We start from the raw sequence: 23,267 nt of genomic DNA on the forward strand, positions 1-23,267 counted from the left end.
GTGTAACCTAGCAGAAAAGCCAGTGACTAATGCTGAATCATGGCTTCCAGGTGGTTATTTCACCAAATTGTCAACCTCCCATATTAACACTCCTTATGATGGTCGTTAAAATAAATCAGAAGAATTATCCATTAAGTATTCTCCAATATTTTGAGGATAATGTAAAAGGATTGAAGGGAATAAAATCCAATTGAGGCTAACGTTTATAAGCCAAAATCTGTTAAGTCAAGAAGATTCTTACTCCCTCAAACTTCACAATAGAAGAATTCATAATTACAGTGAGTGGTCTTATTGTATATGGATTCCCCAGACATTCTACACAAAGTAAGTTCTAGGTCCTGGCTACCACGAGCTACAGTCTTCTGGCTGCTATATAATCTCTACAGAGAAGGACTTCAGAAAGCGCAATCTAATGGGGGAAGGGGACACTAGAGAATCTTACATAAAGCTACACATACATGGCAAGAGCATGACTTTAACTTAAATTATACAGTTATCGGAGTGAGTCTGCCCAGATCTTAGCATCTCCAATGGTCGCTTTTCCTTAGCATTCCTTTCACTCTTTCAGCCTAAATCATCTGTAACAAGCAAAGTGTCTGGTTACATATTAACAGTTCCAATGACAGTGACAGAATTCTGGTTATTTGGAATTCCGTTGTTCACTTTTGGTGCCTAACGCCTGGTATCATGGAAAGAACAAAAAGCCTTGGAATCATGCTGACCTACTTATAAATTTCAACTCTACCACTGAAGATATATGTGGCCTGGGACAAGTTACCTAACCGAACCTCAGCTTCCTCTACTAGGTGTAACAACAGATTCTTTGCAGAGTTGTTGAGAGGTCAGCCTGCATTATACTAAGTATCCAGAACACGGCAAGCACTTATCATATGGTAATTATGATGGAAGGCTAATAACACGGCCTATACTCAGATTTCCAAACAGTATTGACCATGTGACGAAAGTATGAGTCATACTGATTTTGTCCTCCACAATGCTCACTCTCCCTAGTCCAGCTGTCGGCTGACTTAACCGACCCTCTTTTATTTTCATCTGGACTCTATAGAAGGCCCTCCCCCAGTACTCGGTCTTGAGGCCAAAAATGACCAACACTACAAGCATTCCCTTGCCATTAGATTACTACATCCCCTCCCTGACTCTGGGGACTTTAGAAAATCCTATGTTTTTATTATTGCCTGTTTCTGTTTTATGACCTATGCCAAATGCATTATCTTAGCAGATCTTAAATATTCTTTTTTTGCTAATCTACGCTAGGGAACTCTGAAAGTCGCCAGTTTCTCTAAGAACCACCATGTTTTGGCTCACCTTGCCACCATATTCCAACATGGTAGTTAATTTATGATGTTCTGTTAGTGCCTAAATGCCTTTATGCCTCTGTCACAGGCCGATACCCAGCCCCTCTCTGCCCTGGCAAACAGGATCCTCTCTCTCCTCTCTCTTTCTGTCTTTCTCTGTCACATTTGTTTCATCCAGTTTTATTTCATATTATTCTCCCACCACGAACTTCCCTACACCCTGGCGGGAACATCCCCATTTTGACTAAAGTGAAAAGATACTCAATGGGAGTCAGAAGCCCTTGGTTCTTCTACCTCTACCTCTGTCACTCAAGCTAGTTCTGAAGGGATATCTACTGCCTTCTGGGCAAAACGCTGGACTTACCTCACAGGATTGCAGTAAGACTCAAATATGACATTTATGAACATGTTACACAGATCTGAGATGCTACTGAAACTATAACAAGTTTCTACCATGACTTAAAGCATTTATAAAACATTTACCTTTGAATATAAAACCCTAACATATTTCTTAAAACCCTCTAGTATTACTTATATTAGCAAGATTCAAAGTAACTCAGTCATCCACAAGGGGACTAAAAAAAAAAAAAAAAAATACATTATTTCATGGGAATACTGTAAAGCATTTCTTTTTAATTAGAAAACTTCTTGGGATCCCTGGGTGGCGCAGTGGTTTAGCGCCTGCCTTTGGCCCAGGGCACGATCCTGGAGACCCGGGATCGAATCCCATGTCGAGCTCCCGGTGCATGGAGCCTGTTTCTCCCTCTGCCTATGTCTCTGCCTCTCTCTCTCTCTCTCTGTGTGTGACTATCATAAATAAATTTAAAAAAAACATTTTTTTAAAAAAAGAAAACTTCTTATACAGTTACATGTAATAATCCTCAAGATGAAATAGTGAAAAAAGGCAGAGACTAGTGTGCAGAATTTACTATAATTTGTTTTAAAAGGAGGATACAGCAAATAGATATACACATTTACTTATATACACATAAAATATCTCAGAATATATATAAGACACTGATAACACCAATTGCCTATGAGAAAGGGATCTGGATGGTTACAGGGTATGTGTGGGCAGCAAACTTTTCTCTGTATTTCACTCTTTTTTTGTAGCTTTTAAATTTTTGAAGCCCTAGATGGGAGTTGGAAAATCATCTCTTCATACAATTATCAACCTGAGAAATAATATGAACCATTAATGAGGATGACGGCATACCTGACAACTCATTTCCTGGGCCAGCATCAACATCACAATTACCAACGCCTAACACAAACTATGTTCCCTTCCATGATCTCATTCCATCAAGTGACTAGAGTTAATTTATTCCTTGTAGTCAAACTTCCTGACTTGCTCATTTTATGTCTGTGTGCTATGCATTTCCACACTCAACGTTATTTATAAACTCCTAAAACTTATTGTCTTTAGAAGTTGTACTGCATGCTCTACGAGGGACCTCTGGACCATAACATTTACTACTTTCAAGGCTGGTTCAGGGATCCATTCCAAAGCTAACTTTTCTGAACCAAAGATAAGTTCTGTCTCTTAATTATTCAAGATCGACCACAGGATTCATGCAAATCATTAATCTGAGACTAACCGACTAGAAGGCTATGATGCAGTTTATCCCCCTATTTAGAGAAGAGTAAATTATGTTAATATCCTCCAACCTGACAGAAAAGTACTCCTTCCAAACCTTGCAAAATAACTCTTCAAAATAACAGGGTAAGAATGACCCAGGCAACATTCTACCACCTAAATTTTAACTGATATTGCCTTAAATTTGACTTTAATCACCCTGGGATGACATAACAGGACCTAAAACACTGCTCCAAACAGCAGCAGGAACTACCTCCATGCTTGCTCTCCTATGGCAAGCAGGTTATTTTTGGAACCAGCCTATGAAGTAGCACTTTGTTGACTATGAGCTTCACTCTCTGAATATTCCTTTCACATCCAACCTTGGTTCTCGCTTTCTGGCACAGAGCTCCAAAACCTCAATGGAATACATAATGAAATGCTGGGTTACTCCAGTGCAAAAAGGTCAAGCCTACAAAAGCTTTCTAATTGGGAAACCTCTTCAATGAAAGCATATAGAAAAGTGCTGACTCCTTTTTTTCCCTTCTCCCTTTTTCCAATTGCTATTTGCTTTCTTTGGAGCAAACCTCCAAACACAAAAGCCAACCACCTACCAAAGCTCAAATACAGACAGGTGTTTTGCAAGCACGGTAAATCTCAAGAGTACCTAATCAATATGAGATAACATCTACTAACAAGCTGCTCACTGGTGTGCTCCAACTATCAACTATCAAAAAATCCAACTATCAAAAAATCTCACAGTTAAGACTAGCATTGAGAAGTCAAGGACACAACTAAAAGTCAGCCCATTTTCCATCAACAGAAACTTGCAAAAGGAAGAATTATGTAAGTCAGCTAGTCCTGCCACACAGAACTCCTTCACTCCAGGGTTCTTTTCAGTGGTATTTAATTCCAGGGTGGAGACCAAGGGTCCCAAACACACCTAACTTGAGTATTTTTCTGCTTTAATACTTCTAGAATCCAAGGTTAGGCTTTTTAAGGAAAAGTCTGAAAGAGCTTAACAAAACCACTCCAATTTTTTTTTTCAAAGAAAATGGGCACTCGTCTGAAAATACTTGTAAATTAGCAGTTATTTAGAATTAAGAGTTTCATGAAGGTACTCTAGAATAATGTTCCAACAGAAAAGAAAGCAAGGAATCTTCCACAATAGGTTCCATGAGCTTCGTTCCCCACACATTAAACTCTCTAACACTCCTAAGACCCTAATGCTGGTTCCCGCATAAGGACAAGGCAGAAAATCCCAAGAGAATATTCTAGTTCAGACTATTAGATTTTCTAATGTTTTACAGAGCAGAGGGTACACTGAAGAAACAAAGTGATTAGTTAGCAACGTTACCTGAACTTCACCCAAGTCACAGCCAATGAGTCCATCTAATACTGCATGCCATAGGAAAGAAACATGCCGTGCTTGAGGTGAGAAATCAAAAAGTCGCTGAAGTGAATTCTCTATACCATTTTTTTTTTAAGATTTTTAATTTATTTATTTGAGAGAGAAAGCAAGAGAGCTAGCCCGCACAGAATGTGCAAAAACACGAGCCAGGTGAGAGGCAGAGGGAGAAGCAGACTTCCCACTGATGCGGGCTCAACTGCAGGATACTGAGATCATGACCTGAGCCCAAGTCCGATGCTTAACCAACTGAGCCACCCAGGAACCCCTGTAGACCACTTTTAAGTAATGACTTTTTCACTATCTGCTCTGCTATCAACTGGGTGCCAACACAATGTCTCGATGCCTTTTCTCCCACCTACCCTCTGTGTATTCTGCATTAAAAGACTCTGAGAAAAATGTTATGTTTTTCTAGAGATGCCCAAGATTACAAAATGAGAGTTTTTAAAGACTATTAGGATGTCAAGCCAGAACTAAGGATGTCATATCCTAGAAAAACTCCAGCAATAACACCCCCAAATCATTTCCACTTTGCAGGCTGACTCTCAAAATGTTTAATCAGTAAGTTAAATCAATCTTTTCTAAGGGGTATAGCAAGAAGTTTTTAAAGGAGATCACAGTGCTTCCCAAACTGGTATACTTAAGAACATTGAGGCTAGCCTTTCAAATATGCTTTAAGCAGGAGAAAGGTATAATAATTAAAGCTACATAGTAGCAAGTAAAGGTAGTACAATCAATGGATTAAAAGAGCTTGGAAATGTATCCAAGCATCTGGAGATTTTGTAGAATAGTTGCTTTTCAAAATCAAGAAAGAAATAATTATTCAAGATACTGTGTTGAGACAAAGAGAAAGAGATTCATTCATAAATCCTCCATAAATGGAGGGCATAGCATGAGGTAGGCACTGTGCTCAACGCTGAAAATAAGAACAGGAGGATAAAAAGTATATAATCTATTGCCCTCATGGAGCTTACAGTCCAGTTAAGAGAAGAAAGCTATTAATAACCACAAAAATAAATGTAAAGTTACAACTCCAACAAATTCCACAACTGATCTCTTCTTTGGTTTAAACCAAAATGCATTCCACATGAAGCAAAGATCTAAATTTAAAAACAAAACCATAAAAGTACTTGACAAAAACATGGGTAAATATTTTTATAAGATTGGAATGAGGATGGAAACCACATGAGAAGCCATTAAATAAAAAAAGAGAAAAACCTGACTACATAGAAATGTTTACATTTTGTATTTTTAACAAAATACACATAACACATAAAGTCAAAAGACAAACACAGAAACATATCTGTCGTATTTTTAGATGTAACTAATTTCCCTAATATTCAGAAAGCTATGCACAATAATGAGAAAAGGCCAAAAGCCCAACAGAAAAGTAAACAACACAGACAATTCCAAGAAGAAATACAAATAGCCAATCGACAAATTAAGTGATAATTCAATTCACTATTAAATAACTAGAAACTAAAATGACATTTTTTACCTGTCAGATTGACTCTCTAAAAAGGTGGCTGGTTGCCAGTGTTAAAGAGAACAGAGAGAGCATTGTGATACACTCCTGAATTGAGTGAATTAGCTTGGCCTTTCTTGGAGGGCAATTTGGCAACATTTATAAAACTTGAAGCATTCATACTTAGATGCAGGCATTCCTCTCTTAGTGCATTATTCTATTAAATGACTAAGAAAATGAAGAACCTAATTTCAAAAGAAGATCCTAACATTGTACATAACCTCACAGAAAAAAATACATAACTTTTGGGACATTTACTTGAAGTTGGACCTAATCAAACTCTTGCATTTGAAATTTTTTTTAATTTTAAAAAGTCTGAGTCTTTTGAATAGTAAATAATGCAAGAGCAAATAAATGGAATAGAAAAAAACACTAGCACAAGTGTGCAAATGTAAATGTGCAGGCACAGTAACAGATGTAATTCGTGATAGATATCAATAAATAAAAGCTGAGAACAACCCTAACCCTATCAATAGGGTACAACTTAAATAAATTATAGTATTCCCCTAAAATGGAATACCCTGCAGCCATTAAAAAGATTGAGATGAGGGCAAAATGTACTAACACGGAAGAATATCAGAGATCTACAATTTACATTAAAAAACAAGTAGCAAACTGAATATGTGGTATGATCCCTTTTTAACAAAAAACATAAAATGTTAACACACGAATAGGAAAATCTGGTTATAAAATGTTAATGTTTTCTCTGGAGAAAGGAAACAACTACTTCCTATGTAATTGTAAAGCTTGATTATTTCAAAGACACATGTATCAGATAAATAAATACATAGATTTTTTTATTTTATTTATTTGAGAAAGAGAGAGAGCACACATGCGTACAAGCAGGAAAGAGGCAGGGGGAGAAGCAGGCTCCCCGCTGAGCAGATGAGCCCAACACAGGCTGGATCCCAGAACCCTAAGATCATGACCTGAGTCCAAAGCAAATGCTTAACAACTAAGCCACCCAGGAGCCCCTACACAGATGTTTCTAAAGAGACTTTGAGGCTATAAAATGCCCTGGAAAAGGGAGAACTGTTTAAAAGCAAGAGAAAGGAAGAGAATGAGTAAAAATAGAAGAAAATATTGACACCAGAGCATATAATTTCAGAGTTAGAATAACGTGACAAATTAAAAAACTAATGCAACAAAATTAAAAACTTTTGTGCTGCAAACAAAACCATCAAGGTGAAGAGACAGAATGGGAGGAAATATCTGTAAATCATATATCTGATCAAGAAATTGTACCTAGAATATGTAAAGAATTCTTATAACTCAACAAAAAGACAAATAACCCAGCTAAAATACAGGCAAAAATCTAAATAGACACTTCTCCAAAGATCTACAAGTCAACATTTAGCACATGAAGAGATGCTCAAAACCATTAATCATTAGGGAAATGCAAATCAAAACCACAATGAAATACCACCTCACATCCACTAGGATAGCTTGATCAAAAAGAAAGAACACAACAAGTTTTGGGGAGGATATAGAAAAACATTACTCATACACTACTAGTGGTAATGGAAATGGTCCAGCCATTTTGGAAGACAGTATGGCAACTCCTCACAAAGTTAAACGTGGAGCTATATGATCTAGTAATTTCCCTCTTTGATATATATACCCAAGAGAAATGAAAACATATGTCCACACAAAAACTTGCATATGAATGTTCATGACAGTATTGATCATAATAGGCAAAGGGCAATATAATATAATAAGGCAAATGTCCATCAATTCACGAATGGATAAACAAAATGCAGCCTAGCCATATAGTGGAATATTATTTGGCCATGAAGAGTAATGACATTCCAACATATGCTACCATATGGATGAACCTTGAAGACATTATTCTAAGTGAAAGAAGCCAGACACAAAAAGCTGTACTTTGTATGATTCTATTTATATGAAACATCCAGAACAGACAAATCTATAGAAATTGATTAGTGGTTGCTCAGGGCTGGGGAAAGGAGGCTTAGGAAATGGGTAATGACTGCTAATAGGTATACACCATTTCTTTTAAAAGGAATAAAAATGTTCTAAAATTGATTGTGCTAACGTTTGCACAACCCTGTGAATACACTTAAAACAATGAATTGAGTGAATTGTATATGTTACATCTCAATAAAGCTCTTAAAATATATATATATATATATATATATATATATATATATATATATATACACATAAGCAAAACAAGAAACTGGAAGCTCCATGAGGTTCCGTGATTTGGCCAAAGAAAACTGGCAGCTATCAAAAATTAAATCCACAAACATGTGCCTTGACTCCCACACCAACCCTCAACTCCTTGTTATAGACCACTTCGGGCATTTTGGATGGGCCAATAAGGTTCCCCAAAGAGCTGGAAAAGCAGAAAACACTGGTAACTTGCATAAGAAAAAGAGAAATTTAGGTAGTAACACAACTGAAATGCCATTTTAAAATTTAATGTGACTCCAAAATGGAGACTTGACCTAAAAAAAAAAAAAAAAAAAAAACCCTCTAACCACCACTGATATAAGAAGCTGTGACTCAGTAGAACAGTACCCCTTTTACTAAGAGCTCAATGAGAGCAGGGCACTGGATGCAGCTGCTGACTGAAAAGGAAGAAGAGAAATGAGATCAGAAGAGACAGCAGACTGAAATCACTGGCCACGCTTGTGCATGTGTCAAAGAGGCCAATGACCAACGTGCTTCAAACAAGTGATTTTATTCACAAGGAGTGTAAAATCCTTTATAGAGATCCGAAAGTATTGCCCCAAAATTTAATTATGTCCCAGGGTGACAGTACACATGGAAGGTAGTTAGGTATGACATAGGAATATGGGGTCTCTGCAGCTGATTGAGACACAGAGGTCATTGCTGGAATAACAACTGTTCCATTTGACTAGAATAATAATATCACTGTTGATGGCGAAATGGAAAGTAAGCCAAGAACATGCAATCACTAAAAACATTATTTTGAGGGTCTGGAAAAATGAGCCACTAAAAAAAAAAAACTCAGCTATTGTCCGAATGCTGCTTTTATGCAACATTGTAATGAACATTTTGACAGAAGAAAGGACGACAGGAGGCAGGAAGCGAAAGAAAGAAGTCAGAAATTCTGCAGGTGCCCAACTAATCCAAATAAGAAACACAAAGCTCTGCTCCTGCCTTCCACAATAAAAACAATTCTGTTTCTTGTGGCATATGAACCAAGATTTCTTTTGCCAGGAACAGAAAACAACTTACTACATGAAAATGTCAACTTGTTCCATGGAACACTATGCTGGCAGTGAACAGATATAAACCTTTTAAACTAGAGAGACTGGCTGTTTCCTCACCAAATTTTTAACATCACTGGCCCATTATCAAATTCAGTTCGGTTCAGGCAAACTCTAACCGAAGTCAACAAAAATACCACCTTGAAGTATACCCTGTCAATAACAGATTCTGTAAAATAGCTTGTCCTCAAATTTCTAACAACTCTCACTTATAGTTTTCTGTTCATGGAGAAGATCTCTTAACCCATCTCCACTCAACCAAGCTGCCTAAATGACCAATGCTTCCCCCTTCACTCTGTGAAACAACTGGTGCCCCAGCATGTGACCTGTCCCCAATGAACAGCCACTCTTACTCCTAGACATTTCTGCTCCCACCCATTGAGATGTGTGCTTACCAAGAATTGTTTTTTCCCAAACCTATTTATACCAGGTGCTCTTGTTATTAGTTATTTGAAATCAGGGAGAAAAGGAAAGGCCTGTTTCTATGAAAATCAAGCTGAATGCTTACAGAGACTTGGTAAAGTCAAATTAGATGTAGATGAGACAGATGTAAAGGACTGGGGGTAGGGGAGGGGTAGATCATAAAACTTGAGGGATTCCGTACTCATACTGCTTCACAAATGCCTTTAAATTCATGCTCAGCTTTTTAAAAGCAAAACAAACTGGAAATCATAGATGATAAACTATGGGTATCTTTAATGCAAACAAGATGAAGGAACTCCAATCAAGACATCAATACAGAGATCCCTGAGTGGCTCAGCGGTTTAGCGCCTGATTTTGGCCCGGGGCGCGATCCTGGAGTCCCAGGATCAGGTCCTGCGTCGGGCTCCCGGCGTGGAGCCTGTTTCTCCCTCCTCCTGTTTCTCTGCCTCTCTCTCTCTCTTTCTCTATGTCTATCATGAATAAATAAATCTTTAAAAAAAAAAAAAAAAGACATCAATACACAAAGAAAGGCCTGGCCCTACATCAAAAGATTAGTGAATGTGTTTCTTAAATTGCAAAGAGAGAAGAAACCTACAGAGGAAAACAAGACAAAACAAAAAACCTTAAGGGACATCAATCAATTATAACTAGACCCTGATTCAAACACACAAGTGGTTAAGGGGTGCCTGGGTGGCTTAGTGGTTGAGCGTCTGCCTTCGGCTCAGGTCGTGATCCTGGGGTCCTGGGATCAAGTCCCGCATCAGGCTCCCTACAGGGAGCCTGTTCTCCTTCTGCCTATGTCTCTGCCTCTCTCTGTGTGTCTCTCATGAATAAATAAATAAAATCTTTAAAAAAAAAATAAGTGGTTAAAAAAATATATATGTATGTATATATGACAGTTGGGGAAATTTTAACACTGATTTGATACTTACTGACAGTAAGGAATTGTTATTTTAGGTAGGATAAAGGTCCAGGTGTCGTGTTTTTTGAAAAAGAATCCGTATTTAGAGATACATGCCAAAATATTTATGGATAAAATTACAGGATTCTGTAATCTGCTTCAAAGTAAACTAGACAGAAAGAATTGGGAAGGGGTACAGATGAAAGACTGGCCATGAGGTGGTGACAACATAAGTTGGGTGAGGAGTTCATTAACCTAAGTCTCTATGCTTTCGTTTACATCTGAAATTTTACATAATAAACACTTTTAAAAAGATTAGTGAACAAATGCCTATGTATATTTTCAGTTAAAATATTACAAGTACATATACATCATTATTTCTGATTTCTCTGCTTCATTTGTTCAGCCCCAATTAACCAAGGAAGTCATAATCCAAACTGACTGCATAAGAGGTATTCTATAGGAGATAAAAGAGCATATTGTTGGATGCTGAAAATACAGCAGTGGTAACCCTAAAACATTCTCAGAACAATATCCCATACAGCCCAATTACCCTTGAAAACCTCTTAGCTAACATGTAGAGTACATAAGCAAATTCAAACATCATAGGGCTGCTGCATCACCATATTTATTCACAAAATTATCTCCCTTACAATTCCCTTCACCATCTTTTTACCTTTAAAAAGAGGGAGGAGTAAATTACAGCCTTCGTTAATCTCTCAAATTGTCACTCGGGTTCACCCAAGACAAATTCTTTGAAAAGCCAGGATTTGGGTAAGGCTCTCCAATTTAAGTTTGCATCTGCTTGTGAAAGATCAAGGGAGAATGGTGATTCACCAACAACTAAAAGGTGAGAGTCTTACTCACTCTGTTCCTCCTTGTCCAGGTTGGGCTCAGGGAAAGAAGGAAGAGGCAGCTCGTTTGACCTGTCCAAAAGCCCAGCTGCCAGCCCAGGCTCGGAGGCACAGTAGGGTTTCAGAAGGCAAAGGGGATAAAGATGAAGAAAGAAGGCCTCCTCACACATGCTAGGAGGCTAACCCTGGCACGACCTTTCTGGAAAGCAGTGTGGCAACACAAATATCAAGTGTCTCAAAAATACGTGTACCCTCTGACCCAGTAATTTCACTTCCAACAATCTATCCTGAGTAAAAAAATCAGAAATGCATCAAAACTCATGTGGACAAAATGGGCATACCAAAGAACTCAAGAGTGAAAACTGCAAAGAAACTTCGATCATGAAAAAAGTTTCATGGGATCCCTGGGTGGCTCAGTGGTTTAGTATCTGCTTTCAGATCAGGGCGTGATCCTGGAGTCCTGGGATCGAGTCCCACATCGGGCTCCTGGTATGGAGCCTGCTTCTCCCTCTGCCTGTGTCTCTGCCTCTCTCTCTGTGTGTGTCTATCATGAATAAATAAATAAGATCTCTTAAAAAAAAAACTTTTAAAAAATAAAAAGTTTCAAAAAATGACACTAGTCTGATAGTGGAAGAGTATACACCCATTAAAACTGATGTTTCTGGGCAGCCCGGGTGGCTCAGCAGTTTAGCGCTGCCATCAGCCCAGGGTGTGATCCTGGAGACCCGGGATCGAGTCCCATGTCAGGCTCCCTGCATGAAGCCTGCTTCTCCCTCTGCCCATGTCTCTCCCTGTGTGTGTGTGTGTGTGTGTGTGTGTGTGTCATGAATAAATAAATAAAATCTTTAAATAAAATCTTTAAAAATAAATAAATAAACTGATGTTTCTAAAGAGCTTCTAGTGATGGGAAAATGCTTATAATGATAAAAGAGAAAAGGAATAAACTAGCCTAACAATATGATCCCAGTATTTTGTAATATTAATAACTGTTGCCTTGCCCCGGTGGCTCAGCGGTTTAGCGCCTGCCTTCAGCCTGGGGTGTGATCCTGGAGTCCCAGGATCGAGTCCCATGTGGGGCTCCCTGCATGGAGCCTGCTTCTCCCTCTGCCTGTGTCTCTGCCTCTCTCTATGTGTCTCTCATGAATAAATAAATAAAATCTTTTAAAATAAAATAACTGTTGCCTCTAGGTGACAGGACTAAGGTGATTTCCCCCCTTTGCTTTAAAATTTTCTGAGTTTTCCCCAAATTTCTTCCATGAGCAAAAATTACTTTTATAATCAGGAAGACAAAAACAAGGGGGTAGAAGAAAGCTCAGTAAGAAGCAGTTGGGCTGGAGTAAGAGTTTATCCTAGACACCTCTTGTCTTCCTCCTCTATCAGGTTCAAGCTGTACGCATTCAACTGCTCCTTTAACTTAACCTAAATCTGCCCTGACAAGAATAAAATTTCTCTTCTCGTCCTCTAGGACCAGTAGTTGTTACGTTTTCTGTACAGATGACACACAAATACTGGCTGAATTAATCCATTAAAAATAAGGACCACTGAATTTAACCCATTAAAGTTAAGGGCCAGTGACCAAGAAGTCGTTTTGTTTTGTTTTTAAATAAGATCGCTTAGTATCACAAAAAGAACCAGAGGTAACAACACAGAATTTGATGTTATTTCAGGAAGTGCTAGCAGCCCAAGACACACTGGTGAGTCTGCAAAGGAAGAGAAGCTCCAAGGCAGAAGAGGCAGGGCACAGGCTGACCATGCTGAATATACTGTGGGGCCTTCTCCAGGAAATCACCCACAGGGAGCCTGCATCCGAGAGAGAACCGTCCCTTTAAAGTAAGGCACTAGAATTTCAATTGCAGGATTTACTTTAGATATACTGAACTTCCTAATAATGAAAAGTTGAAGATATGCCAAAAATAAATTACTTGCCCAGAAAGCTTGTGAAATCTCCTTACCCAGAGACTTGCGAGAATAAAATAGAAAATTACTTGTCTTTAACGTCTTAACTGGAGATAGAAAATTTTAGTCGTAAAATTCTAAGATATATTAAGAGTATAAAAACCAGCTCAGCTCCCATTTTTATTAATCCTGATATTCATTCACTAAATGAGTATTTACAGGCACTGTAAATGCCTCTTAGTAGCCATTGAGAATACAGCAGCAGACAACAGATTAAAATCCCTGCCCTCAAGGCGCCCGAGTGGCTCAGTCGGTTAAGCATCTGCCTTGTCTCAGGGTCCTGGGATGGAGCCAGGTGTCTGGCTCCATGCTCAGTGGGGAGTCTGTTTCTCCCTCTCCCTCTGCTGTTCCCCCTACTTGGGCTTGCTCACTCTCTTTCTCTGTCAAAGAAATAAAATCTTTTTTAAAAATGAAATAAAATAAAATCCCTGCCTTCATGGAGCTTACATTAAATTATCACACTGTGCCTCCTAACAAGCATTAAAACCTAGATTATTTTCTCTCTTTTTTTTTAACTTTAAATAAAATTGTTTCTAGAAATTACATACATGCCACAAACAGCATCTAGCATTTGGACTGATCCAGAGTAGAGCTTAATAAATAAGAAACAAGACTAAAAAGAACCATGTGGCTGGGTACTGGGGTAGAAGGCAGACTCAACTTCACTATGTATAAATTTGTATTTTCTGTATTTCAATGCAGATAGCATCCATTCCTGGTTTTTGATAAATAATTTTTCAAAAATTTACTGGATGGATGGGTAGGTGGATGAATAGATGGCTGGAACAAGTGAATGAAAAGTTTCTTTACAAAAAAATTTAGTCCCAGGAAATGAGATTAGTTAACCTGAATCTTCACATTTAGTTCTTTGGAAGGGAGCAATGGGAAGTAAAGCACGCTGCTGGTAAGCATGTACATACTAGAGATGAAACTATGCAGAAATTTGAAAATTCTCAGAACTTCCTAATCAAAACCTAAATATAGTCTAAGACAACTGGCCAAAAGTATCCAACTGAGTGAGCGCAGCCCACACAGACAAGCTTAAACAGGCCATGGGGTGTATTTCTCCTTCCTTTTCAGTTTCTAGGAAATGAGGCTAAGTATTCACAATCTGATTCTTACCTTTCTGACAAACTGATTTCTGACATTAAGTATCCTTGTCTTCAGTGGATCACACATCTCCTAAAGAGAAATACATTCCTAAACATAACTTCACCATGGCTCATCCAACAGGTGTGTAGTAGCTGAAAGAATTTTATTTTGAACAGATCCAAAACAAGCCCTTTCAAGGTAATACAACCAAGGCCGTTGAGGCTTCTAGAAGACATTGCCTAGGCCAGTTATTTAACAATTATTTATTACATTAGGACAAAAGCCTATGAGAATGTATATAATTTTCATTCTCTGGATGTTATCAGTTATCTACATGACAGTCTGTCTATCCTATTAGGTCAAACGGAACCAAGCTTCTCACTATTTGAAGGGGGCAGGGACTCACCTGATGAGTGAGGTCATTCACTTGGGGAACAGGCATAGCTCTTAGTAATCTCTACACCCAGTGTAGGGCTTGAACTCACAACCCCGAAATCAAGAGTTGCATGCTCTACCGATAAGCCGGCCAGGTGCCCCTGGGTGTAACTCTTAGACCAGAAAGTAGAACCATAAAAGAGGAGCCCTAGACAACTGGTTCTCTTGACCTGTGTCAATAAGGGTATATATCTTCATGAATAGTTCTCTTAATGAGTTAAAATATAGCACCATGCCCTAGAAATTGGTAGTGATCTGGTAAGTCATGAGTCCATGTCAGAAAGGTACTTTCAAAGACAGACCAGACCAGCCCAACAGAGCAAAAGTATAATTACTCATATTCCCTGGGAGTAAGCGAGATATAGTGGTAAAAGAAAACTATATAAGGCAGACTGTGTTTATGGTCATTGCCTTTTCTGTGTTCATTTCTTTCCTTTTTTACTTCCTTAGTATTTTGAAAGGCTTTTTTTTTTTACAGATTTATTTATTTATTTATTTAGAGAGAGAGAAAGCACGAGCAGGAGGAGCAGAGGGAAAGGGAGAGAGAAGAATCTCAAGCAGACTCTTCACTGAGTGCAGAGCCTGACGCAGGGCTCGATCTCACAACCCTGAGATCATGACCTGAGCAAAAAAACAAGAGTTAGATGCTTAACCAACTGTGTCACCCAGGCACCCTACAAAAGGCTTTTCTGATCCCTCAGTCAAGTCAAGGGGACATAAAGGGGTATTTGGTAGGTTTTAAAGTCCATGGAGGGCTGCTGGTAAGTGACAGAGTGCAATAATGCCAAAAGGACAGGTGAAATACAGTGTTGGTATATTTACTCTTCCTCCCTACTTGGGAATTTTTCCTCTAATGGCATCTCATTTTTGGAGTCTGTTTTACTAGAAATGATAAATCTCTTAGACTTTAATTAGTAGATAAATCTTGTTTCTTCAATAAAAGATCAAGACGGCGAGGACAAGGTTTTCAAAGACTGGAAGAGTCAGGGTAGAGTTAAGTAGGAATGCCTGGTTTCAAATTCCAACTCCCCCATTAACTAACTGTAGGTTTCTGGGCAAAACGGGGGTGGGAGGAGATACCAAAGAGACAAACTCCAATGGATAATTGGTCCAAACTCCTTTAATTAGCACCTAAAAGCCTAATATCCTAAATTCCATGAAGTCCATCTTTCTAGACTCTGGGAAAGAAAAAGGTGGAATAGAACATGTCTAAGATCTTTTTTGTGTCTCCCCGCCGCAACCACATCAGCAAATATTGTTGGCTGATCACGTTTAATTAATGTGGAAAATGTATGTCGTTCACTTTTTTTTTTTTTTGAGGGGCATCAGAATGGCTTTATTGTGGATTTAGGGCAGTAGCCCCGAGGGCCCATGCCATCTAGTGCTCCCCAGGGGTATGTGTGGGGCGTGGGCAACAAAGGAGAACCTGAGTGAGCACCTGGAGAGACACCGGCCTGTGCTAAAGCAGATCCCCGACGAAAAAAAATGGAACCGAGAGCCGTGTGCAACATCCAACCGTCCAACTTCCAACAGAGGTGTACGGGGGGGTGGGGGTGGGGGACCACAGGGGAGTTGGGGGCCCGCAGGGGAGTTGGGTGCAAGAAGAGGCAAGGGGTAAAGGGGCCGCTCGGTTTCCCATGGCCAGTCTTAGGGAATGAGAGCCAAGTCCTCCAGGCTGACCCCGAGATGCTGGGGTGGTTGCCGTCCCAGTGACACGAAGTCTCTGAAAGAATGTAAGCTGTTAAAATTGAACACCTCCCTTATCTGAAGAAATGCACTAGAAAAAGCATTTTTACCCTTAACCATAAAATAAACAGCATGAATTTTTTAAATCATAAATCAGATGATACATAGCTCTACTGTGATATCCACTGATGCTGCTCCCATTTCACACTCAATTCCATCAAATGGCTATTGGACCTACATGTTTTGGCCCCTAACTTTCTGACCTCACCCCTTAATATCCTCCTCCTTATTCACGAAGCTCTAGGCACCATGACCTTGAGTCTAATCTTTGGATAAACCAAGCTCATTTCTATCCCAACACCACTGTACCTGCCATTCCTTCTGCATTAAAAATTCTCCCAAATCTTCTCAGGCTGGCTTTTTCTCATCCTTCAAGTATTAGCTCAAATATTATCACCTTGTGGGGCACCTGGGTGGCTCAGTTAAGCATCCAATTCTTGATTTTGGCTCAGGTCATGCTCTCAGGATTGTGAGACTGAGTCTGTCAGGCTCTGTGGTGGATGTGGAGCCTGCTTAAGATTCTCTCTCCCTCTCCCTTCTGTCTAAAAAATAATAATAAAATGGCCATCATCTTATAAAATACATATATACATATATCTCATCACTATGGAAAGGCATTCCCTGACAACTCTACCTAAAGCAGCACTCTTCCCTACTCTCTAGCCCATTTATTTTCTTCATGGTATTCATACTATATGAAGCTATTTGTTTACATGTTTCTTGTCTGTCTCCCTGCATTAGAAAGTAAGCTCCAAGAAGGCAAGAGCTTTTGTCCCTGTTGTTCTTGGTAAATTCAAGAGCCCAGGATAGAACCTGACCCAAAATTTGGATTCAGCATATACATGCTGAATGAATGGATGGATAAGGAAAAGGTTCCATCCCTGTGCAAAGGTGTTTTTGATGTTTATTAGAATTATAGAGGTTCTGGTAAGTAGAGAGCATTTCTTTTTCCCTTCAAAGCATCCATTTTGTTCTCTTTTATGCCGTGAACTAGAAAACATTCGCCAGATTGATGCTTGGAAAATGAAAACAGCACTTCTGGCACAGAAATAACTAGTCTGGGCACCTCTGGCTTGAGCCAGATCTATGACTTTCTAGGGAGCTGGCACCAAAGTCAGATTATTAAAATAAACAGCTTTGATGTTGAAAGTGGAATACTGGTATTTTGATTCTGGATAAACCAGTCCAAATCAATCTTAGCTCTTCACAAAATCTCAACAAAGTTAGTAACCCCATCACAACTGTATCAAAACAAAGTCAGCTGTCTTTCAATAGTCATTTTTAGATTATCAAAGATGGAACTATCCTCCTCAAATGCATCTAGCATAATCTTCCTTTCATTTTCTTTTTGATACAATTCTCTTTTCTATTTACCAATGAATCTTGCTTTCAGCCTTCTCATGAGCATAAGCATCATCTACTCTGTTCCATTAAACTCTTCCTTAGAAGTGAAAATACTAGCCCTTGCCCACTCTGAGTCGTTCCCTTTCATGAAAATGAGTTTGCAGTAAACCACACAGCACACACATATGTTATGGCTGGTCCACATCTGGAATGGGGTCATGGGGCAAGATGTTTTCTCTGTGTAATATCTAAAGTTAAGAATCCTGACCTTGGCCTTCTAAGTAGCACACTGTGCACCCAAATGCAAAATGTATTCTTAAGTTTGCAGGAATATTTCTTCATATTCTCCACCAGACTTAAGTGAATCTCTGGAGGGGGAAGTACACTCCGATAAACTCTGTTCCATCACCAATATAACAAAGAGTAGTTACACAAACACACTAAGAATTTGGGGTGGCCCAAAGCAAAAGCCACTGTTAGTCCGTTTTCATTAGACAAGTCTCACAATTGCTTTAAAAAAAAAAAAAAAAAAAGAAGAAGGTTTAGGGGCACCTGGCTGGCTCAGTCAGTAGAGCGTGAGACTCTTGATCTCGGGGTCACGAGTTCAAGCTCCATATTGGGTATAGGCTTACTTTAAAAAAAAAAAAAAAAAAGCTTAACTAATGGAAAATTATGTTTTAAAATGTCAATTTCATTAAATTAGCCCATAGTCCACAGTTCAACCCAAATATCTCAAAGTGGCAACTGAAATAATAGCTAATTTTTTATCCTGAAAGCGTATCATGAAGATGACATCTTCCTACCCAAAACAAATGGCGTTATGTATTCATGAACTGTTCCAAACAGATGAAAAACAAAAAGAGGGGAGCTCTGTCCTATTCATCTTTCTTACTACAGCAGCTGCTGCTGCTTGCTATTCACCACATGCCTACTATGTGCTAGGCACTGTTCCAGTAGCTTCCCATATGTTATCTTATTTAATCTTTATAACACCCAAACTTGTAAGTACCACTGCCATCTCATTTTACAGATGACCACATCCGAGCACAGAGAAGGTAAATAATTGATCCAAGATCATCCAGCTTTTAAGCAGAAGAGGATTCAACCCCAAGGCAGCTTTACCAAAAGCTCAAGCTCTTACCACAATCCAAAAGCAGGCAAGTGATACATATGTGTTGAAATAACACTTTATAAGTATTTGACCAACGGCTCTTATAGTCAGAAATATGCTTAAAAACTGCATACAACATATATCTGCCCTTTGTTCCCATTAATCCAATCAGTAGAAGTATAAGTAGGCAAAGGAGACAGACTATAAACAATCTGAAAGCACAAAATCTTTTTTTCAATCTCTTTAAACTTTAGTGTCCTACCGAAAGCACACAGGCAGAGAATCTCAGACTAAGATTTCTTAAAAAAAAAAAAAAAAAGGAAATCACAGAAGGTAGGACAAAGACAGCCAGGGTGAGCTGCTGACCAAAGTGTGTCACCGATGAATCTTCTCTCCTGTTACCTGTTTGTTCTGCAATGATGCTCTAAGCAATGCAGAACTGCCAATATTAAGTCTGAGCCCATGAAGGCCGTGCTGTAAAAGTCACCAGCATCCTAACAGGAAACTATTTCCTCTTCTCTACTGATTCTCTTCAGCCCAGGGTCCTACTAGAGGAGGTTTGAGAGTTAACAGAATTTGGGAAAGAGCTACCCTCACCGCTTATGGTTGGACGGAGGGCAGTAGCTTAGTCAATAAATGAAGTTTACTTTAGCCTCTTAGTCCTTGGAATGGATAGTGTGTGTGAGAAAAGGTGATCCTAAATACTTCTCTGATGTTCAGAAAGCACTGATAACCTACCCTCCTTCAACCAATGCAAGTATCTTCTGAATTACCGGAATCTAATTGTTAGACACGTTTTTGTTTTTAAGATTTATTTATTCATGAGAGACACAGAGAGAGGCAGAGACACAGGCAGAGGGAGAAGCAGGCTTCATGCAGGGAACCCGACGTGGGACTCGATCCCAGGACTCCAGGATCATGCCCTGGGCCGAAGGCAGGCGCTAAACCACTGAGCCACCCAGGGATCCCCCTGTTAGACACGGTTTTAAGAAAAACCCAGACCATTCAGTGGCTTACAGGGGAAGAGGAGAAAAAAAAAAAAAAAATCACAGACTTCTAAAAGATGAAACAAAAAATTATAGATTCTAGAAAGAAGTGGGGGGAAAAAATAGCTCTCTTCGTTCCAAGTGACCTGACTGCAGAAGTAAAATAAATGCTGCAGTGCACGGAGAGAAAAAATCTATCTCCCTGAGCAATTGAAACAGCAGCTTCTGCATCTACCAGTACCTAGCTAGGCACCTTCTTTGCCATTATATAACCAAACCATGGCCTTAATAGGCCATCACACTGTATGTCAACAGCTGTTAGGCACATCTAAGCTGTCAGCATTTAAGAATCCCTTCCAAAGTGGATTCAGATAACCATGGAGCAGGCCAAAATATGCTCATCGTTCACCCAGAGCACATGACAACTCCTTGTGAATTAAGCTTCACTCATGTCGTCAGAGTAATTTAAGCAGCAAAAGATAGGGCACTTGTAACTGTAACTAGGAAATTGCACACTGCTACAGAAACACAAATGAGCGCTGGTGTGGTCCTCGCACACATGCAACTCATTGTCCAAGCCATTTCATTCGGTATCGTTCAGGATTTCAAATATTTCCATACATACGCATTACATAACTGCACACCACAAATGATCAAAGATAAAAACCAACATAAACAGTGACACCCGTTTATAAACAAGCTAATGTTTAAAATGCTGCTATCCTAAAGGACACCAAGACCTCAGAGAAAAACCAAGAAACACACACACACACACATAGGGAAATTAGAAAGCAAGCAGATCAGCCATAATTAGCCACTGGCTTTGCTGACTACTGAAGATAAAAATGTCTCTTTTATATATAAAGTCAAGAATCAACTGTTTGCAATTACATTTACAAAAACATACAACCCTGTCACAGATTTTTTTTTAATCAATATTTTGGTGTATCCAAGGGCTGTAAGACACAAAATTCTTTAAATCATAGATACCATAAACCAGGAAACCAATTAAGTTCATGGAGTCCATCCCCCAGAGGTCAGAGCAAAATAATCACAGGAGCTCAATGTGATTACTTAGAAGAGAGGGGGAGGTTTAAAAAAAAAAAAAAAAGGAAATACTGAAACAAGGAACAAAGCTCTCGAACAACTAGTATTGTTTATAAACATAACTTTGGCTTAGCTAACAGTAAATAGAACTGTAAACACCTGGGTGTGCATGTTGGGGGGGGGGGGACAGGCAGAGATGCACCAAAGTCCTGGCTCAGTCTAGTCCCCCTCAGGGTCTGAGGGTGACATCAGAGAATCCTGGACTTTGGTATCTCATTCAGCAGACCTGCAGACTTGAGGCCCTCCCATAAAAACTGACAAAAAGGCTGAAGGGGGCCCCCCAGAGGAAGTGAAACTGACCAATCAATTTTCCACAGCCACCTACCCTGCTACCCTGGTGGAAAGGGCCCCTTGTAGGCTCTGACAGAAAGGAGGGAAAAAAGGAACTTCAGGTTGTGAGTGAACAGGAGAGAAGGCCTAGATAAGTTACTGGCTTCTGAAAATAAGCAATTGCCATAAAAGCAAAAAACAAGGCAAGCGATGATAAGGGCCAGACTGAGGAGGTGAGGAATTGATGTGGCTTTGGTAGGAAGCAGCAGCAGCTCTAAGGGTGCTTCATCAGGTTGAAGGAAAACACAAACTGCAGTTTTAGATATAATGAATGACTACACTGAAAGTATTCATTCAAGTGAGAGATTGAGCAAAGCAAGAGATCTGGAGTACAAATGGGCTTTGTGGGTCCTCTCAAGACTAAAAGATTCCTCCTGAGGACTCTGATTCCAATACTTCCAGTGAAGAAGGCTACCCCACATTTCCTCAAAAAAAAAAAAAAGGAATTTTATATGTCAAACCGTACATGTGTACTTATGTGCCTTCCTAACTGACCTTGGCCCATTTCACTAGCAACAGCTCCGCAAATCCCTGGAGAACCAAAGGGCCCAAGGAGTGTAATAATCCTCCAGGGTCTGGGTTCCTCCAACACCTCCTCCATCACCCACCGGGCTTCCCCCACCACCACCGAGAGCCCACCCCGGGGCTCTATAAAAGCCCACGATTCCAGACCCTCCAACAACTAAAAATAAAGCAGCAACCCAGCTCTCCCGAACTGCTTACCCCCTGACTCCCTAGTGCCCTCACGAACCTGGGGCGCCCTGGGCCTCTGCTCCCTGAGCCCCCTTCCCGCGGAGGAGCAAAGCAATCTGCCTCCCCTCGTTTCCCCGTTTTCTCCGTCGCCTCCTCCAACGACCTCGGGGCCGTCCCCGGGCTCCCGCTCGCCGCCGCGACCTCCCATCAGTCCCGGGCGACCAAGCGCTGCCGGGCATGTGTCACGGGGCGCCAGGACCCCGCACCCCCGCACCCCCGCACCCCCGCACCCCGGGCATGCCCCGGCCGTCCTTGGTCCTCTCCGAAGCCCCCCCGCGCTGCCACCCTGCGGTCCGCACCTCCTAGCCCCTGCCCCCGTCCCCCGGGGGCTCCACCCCCGGCTTCGGTGTGCGGCTCCGCGGGGAGTCCCAGAGCTCCCCCGCCGCCCCCCGCAGCCCCGGCTCCGCAGCGTCGGTCCCCGGCCCCGGCCGCCCGGCCCCGCGCCCTGCGCTGGCCCCGGCCCCGGCCCCGGCCCCGGCCCCGGCCCCGACCGCGGCCCCGCGGCCCCGCGCCCCCGCGCCCCGCGCCCCGCGCCCCCCGCCCCGGGCCGCGCTCCCGCCGCGCCGCTACCTTGGCCTTGGTGACGAGGTGCGTGGCCCGCTTGACCACCGCGAAGTTGCCCTTGCCGATGGTGCGGTCGATCTCGTAGTAGCCGATGCGCGCAGGCACCGGCCCGCGGGAGGCCGGGGCGGGGGGACGCGGCGGGCCGGCCGCCGGGGGCACGGCAGCGGGGGCGGCCGGCGGCCCCGGGGCGGGCGGAGGCAGCAGGCGGCCCGCCGGCCCGGCTCCCCCCGCCCCGGCCCCGGCAGCCCCGCCAGCTCCGCTCGCCGCCGCCGCCGCCATCTTGTTGTGCAGTGAAACCTCCCGGGCCGCGGGGAGCCGGCGGGGGGGAGGGGGCGGGGGGCGGGAAAAGCGGGGGGGCCGGCGGACGTCACTCCGGGAGGCGGGGCGCCCGCGCCGCCGGGGCCCGGCGCCATGGCAACGGCGCGTCACGTGCCGACGCGCGTCACTGCCCGCGGCCATGGCGACCGTGACGTCACCCGCCCGCCCGCCCTCCCCGCGTGGGACGGCGGCTCGGGCGCTGGCTCCCGGGCGCCCCCCTCCGGGGGCGGGACGGTGCGCGCGGGGCGGCCGCCGCGCTCGC

The 23,267-nt window shown here is 41.6% G+C and overlaps 1 protein-coding gene across 4 annotated transcripts in view; it reads right to left on the reverse strand.

The window, feature by feature from the left end:
- Positions 1-22,966, reverse strand: part of SIK3 (SIK family kinase 3) — a 242,451-nt gene extending 219,485 nt beyond the window's left edge. For all 4 annotated transcript variants that reach the window (XM_055307174.1, XM_055307171.1, XM_055307172.1 and 1 more), the window contains exon 1: positions 22,694-22,966. In XM_055307174.1, coding sequence (XP_055163149.1) covers positions 22,694-22,966 — 273 coding nt within the window. The remainder of the gene's footprint in view (positions 1-22,693) is intronic.
- Between the last annotated feature and the right edge of the window lie 301 nt (positions 22,967-23,267).

Source organism: Nyctereutes procyonoides, unplaced genomic scaffold, assembly GCF_905146905.1.
Source record: "Nyctereutes procyonoides isolate TBG_1078 unplaced genomic scaffold, NYPRO_anot_genome, whole genome shotgun sequence".
NCBI lineage: Eukaryota > Metazoa > Chordata > Mammalia > Carnivora > Canidae > Nyctereutes > Nyctereutes procyonoides.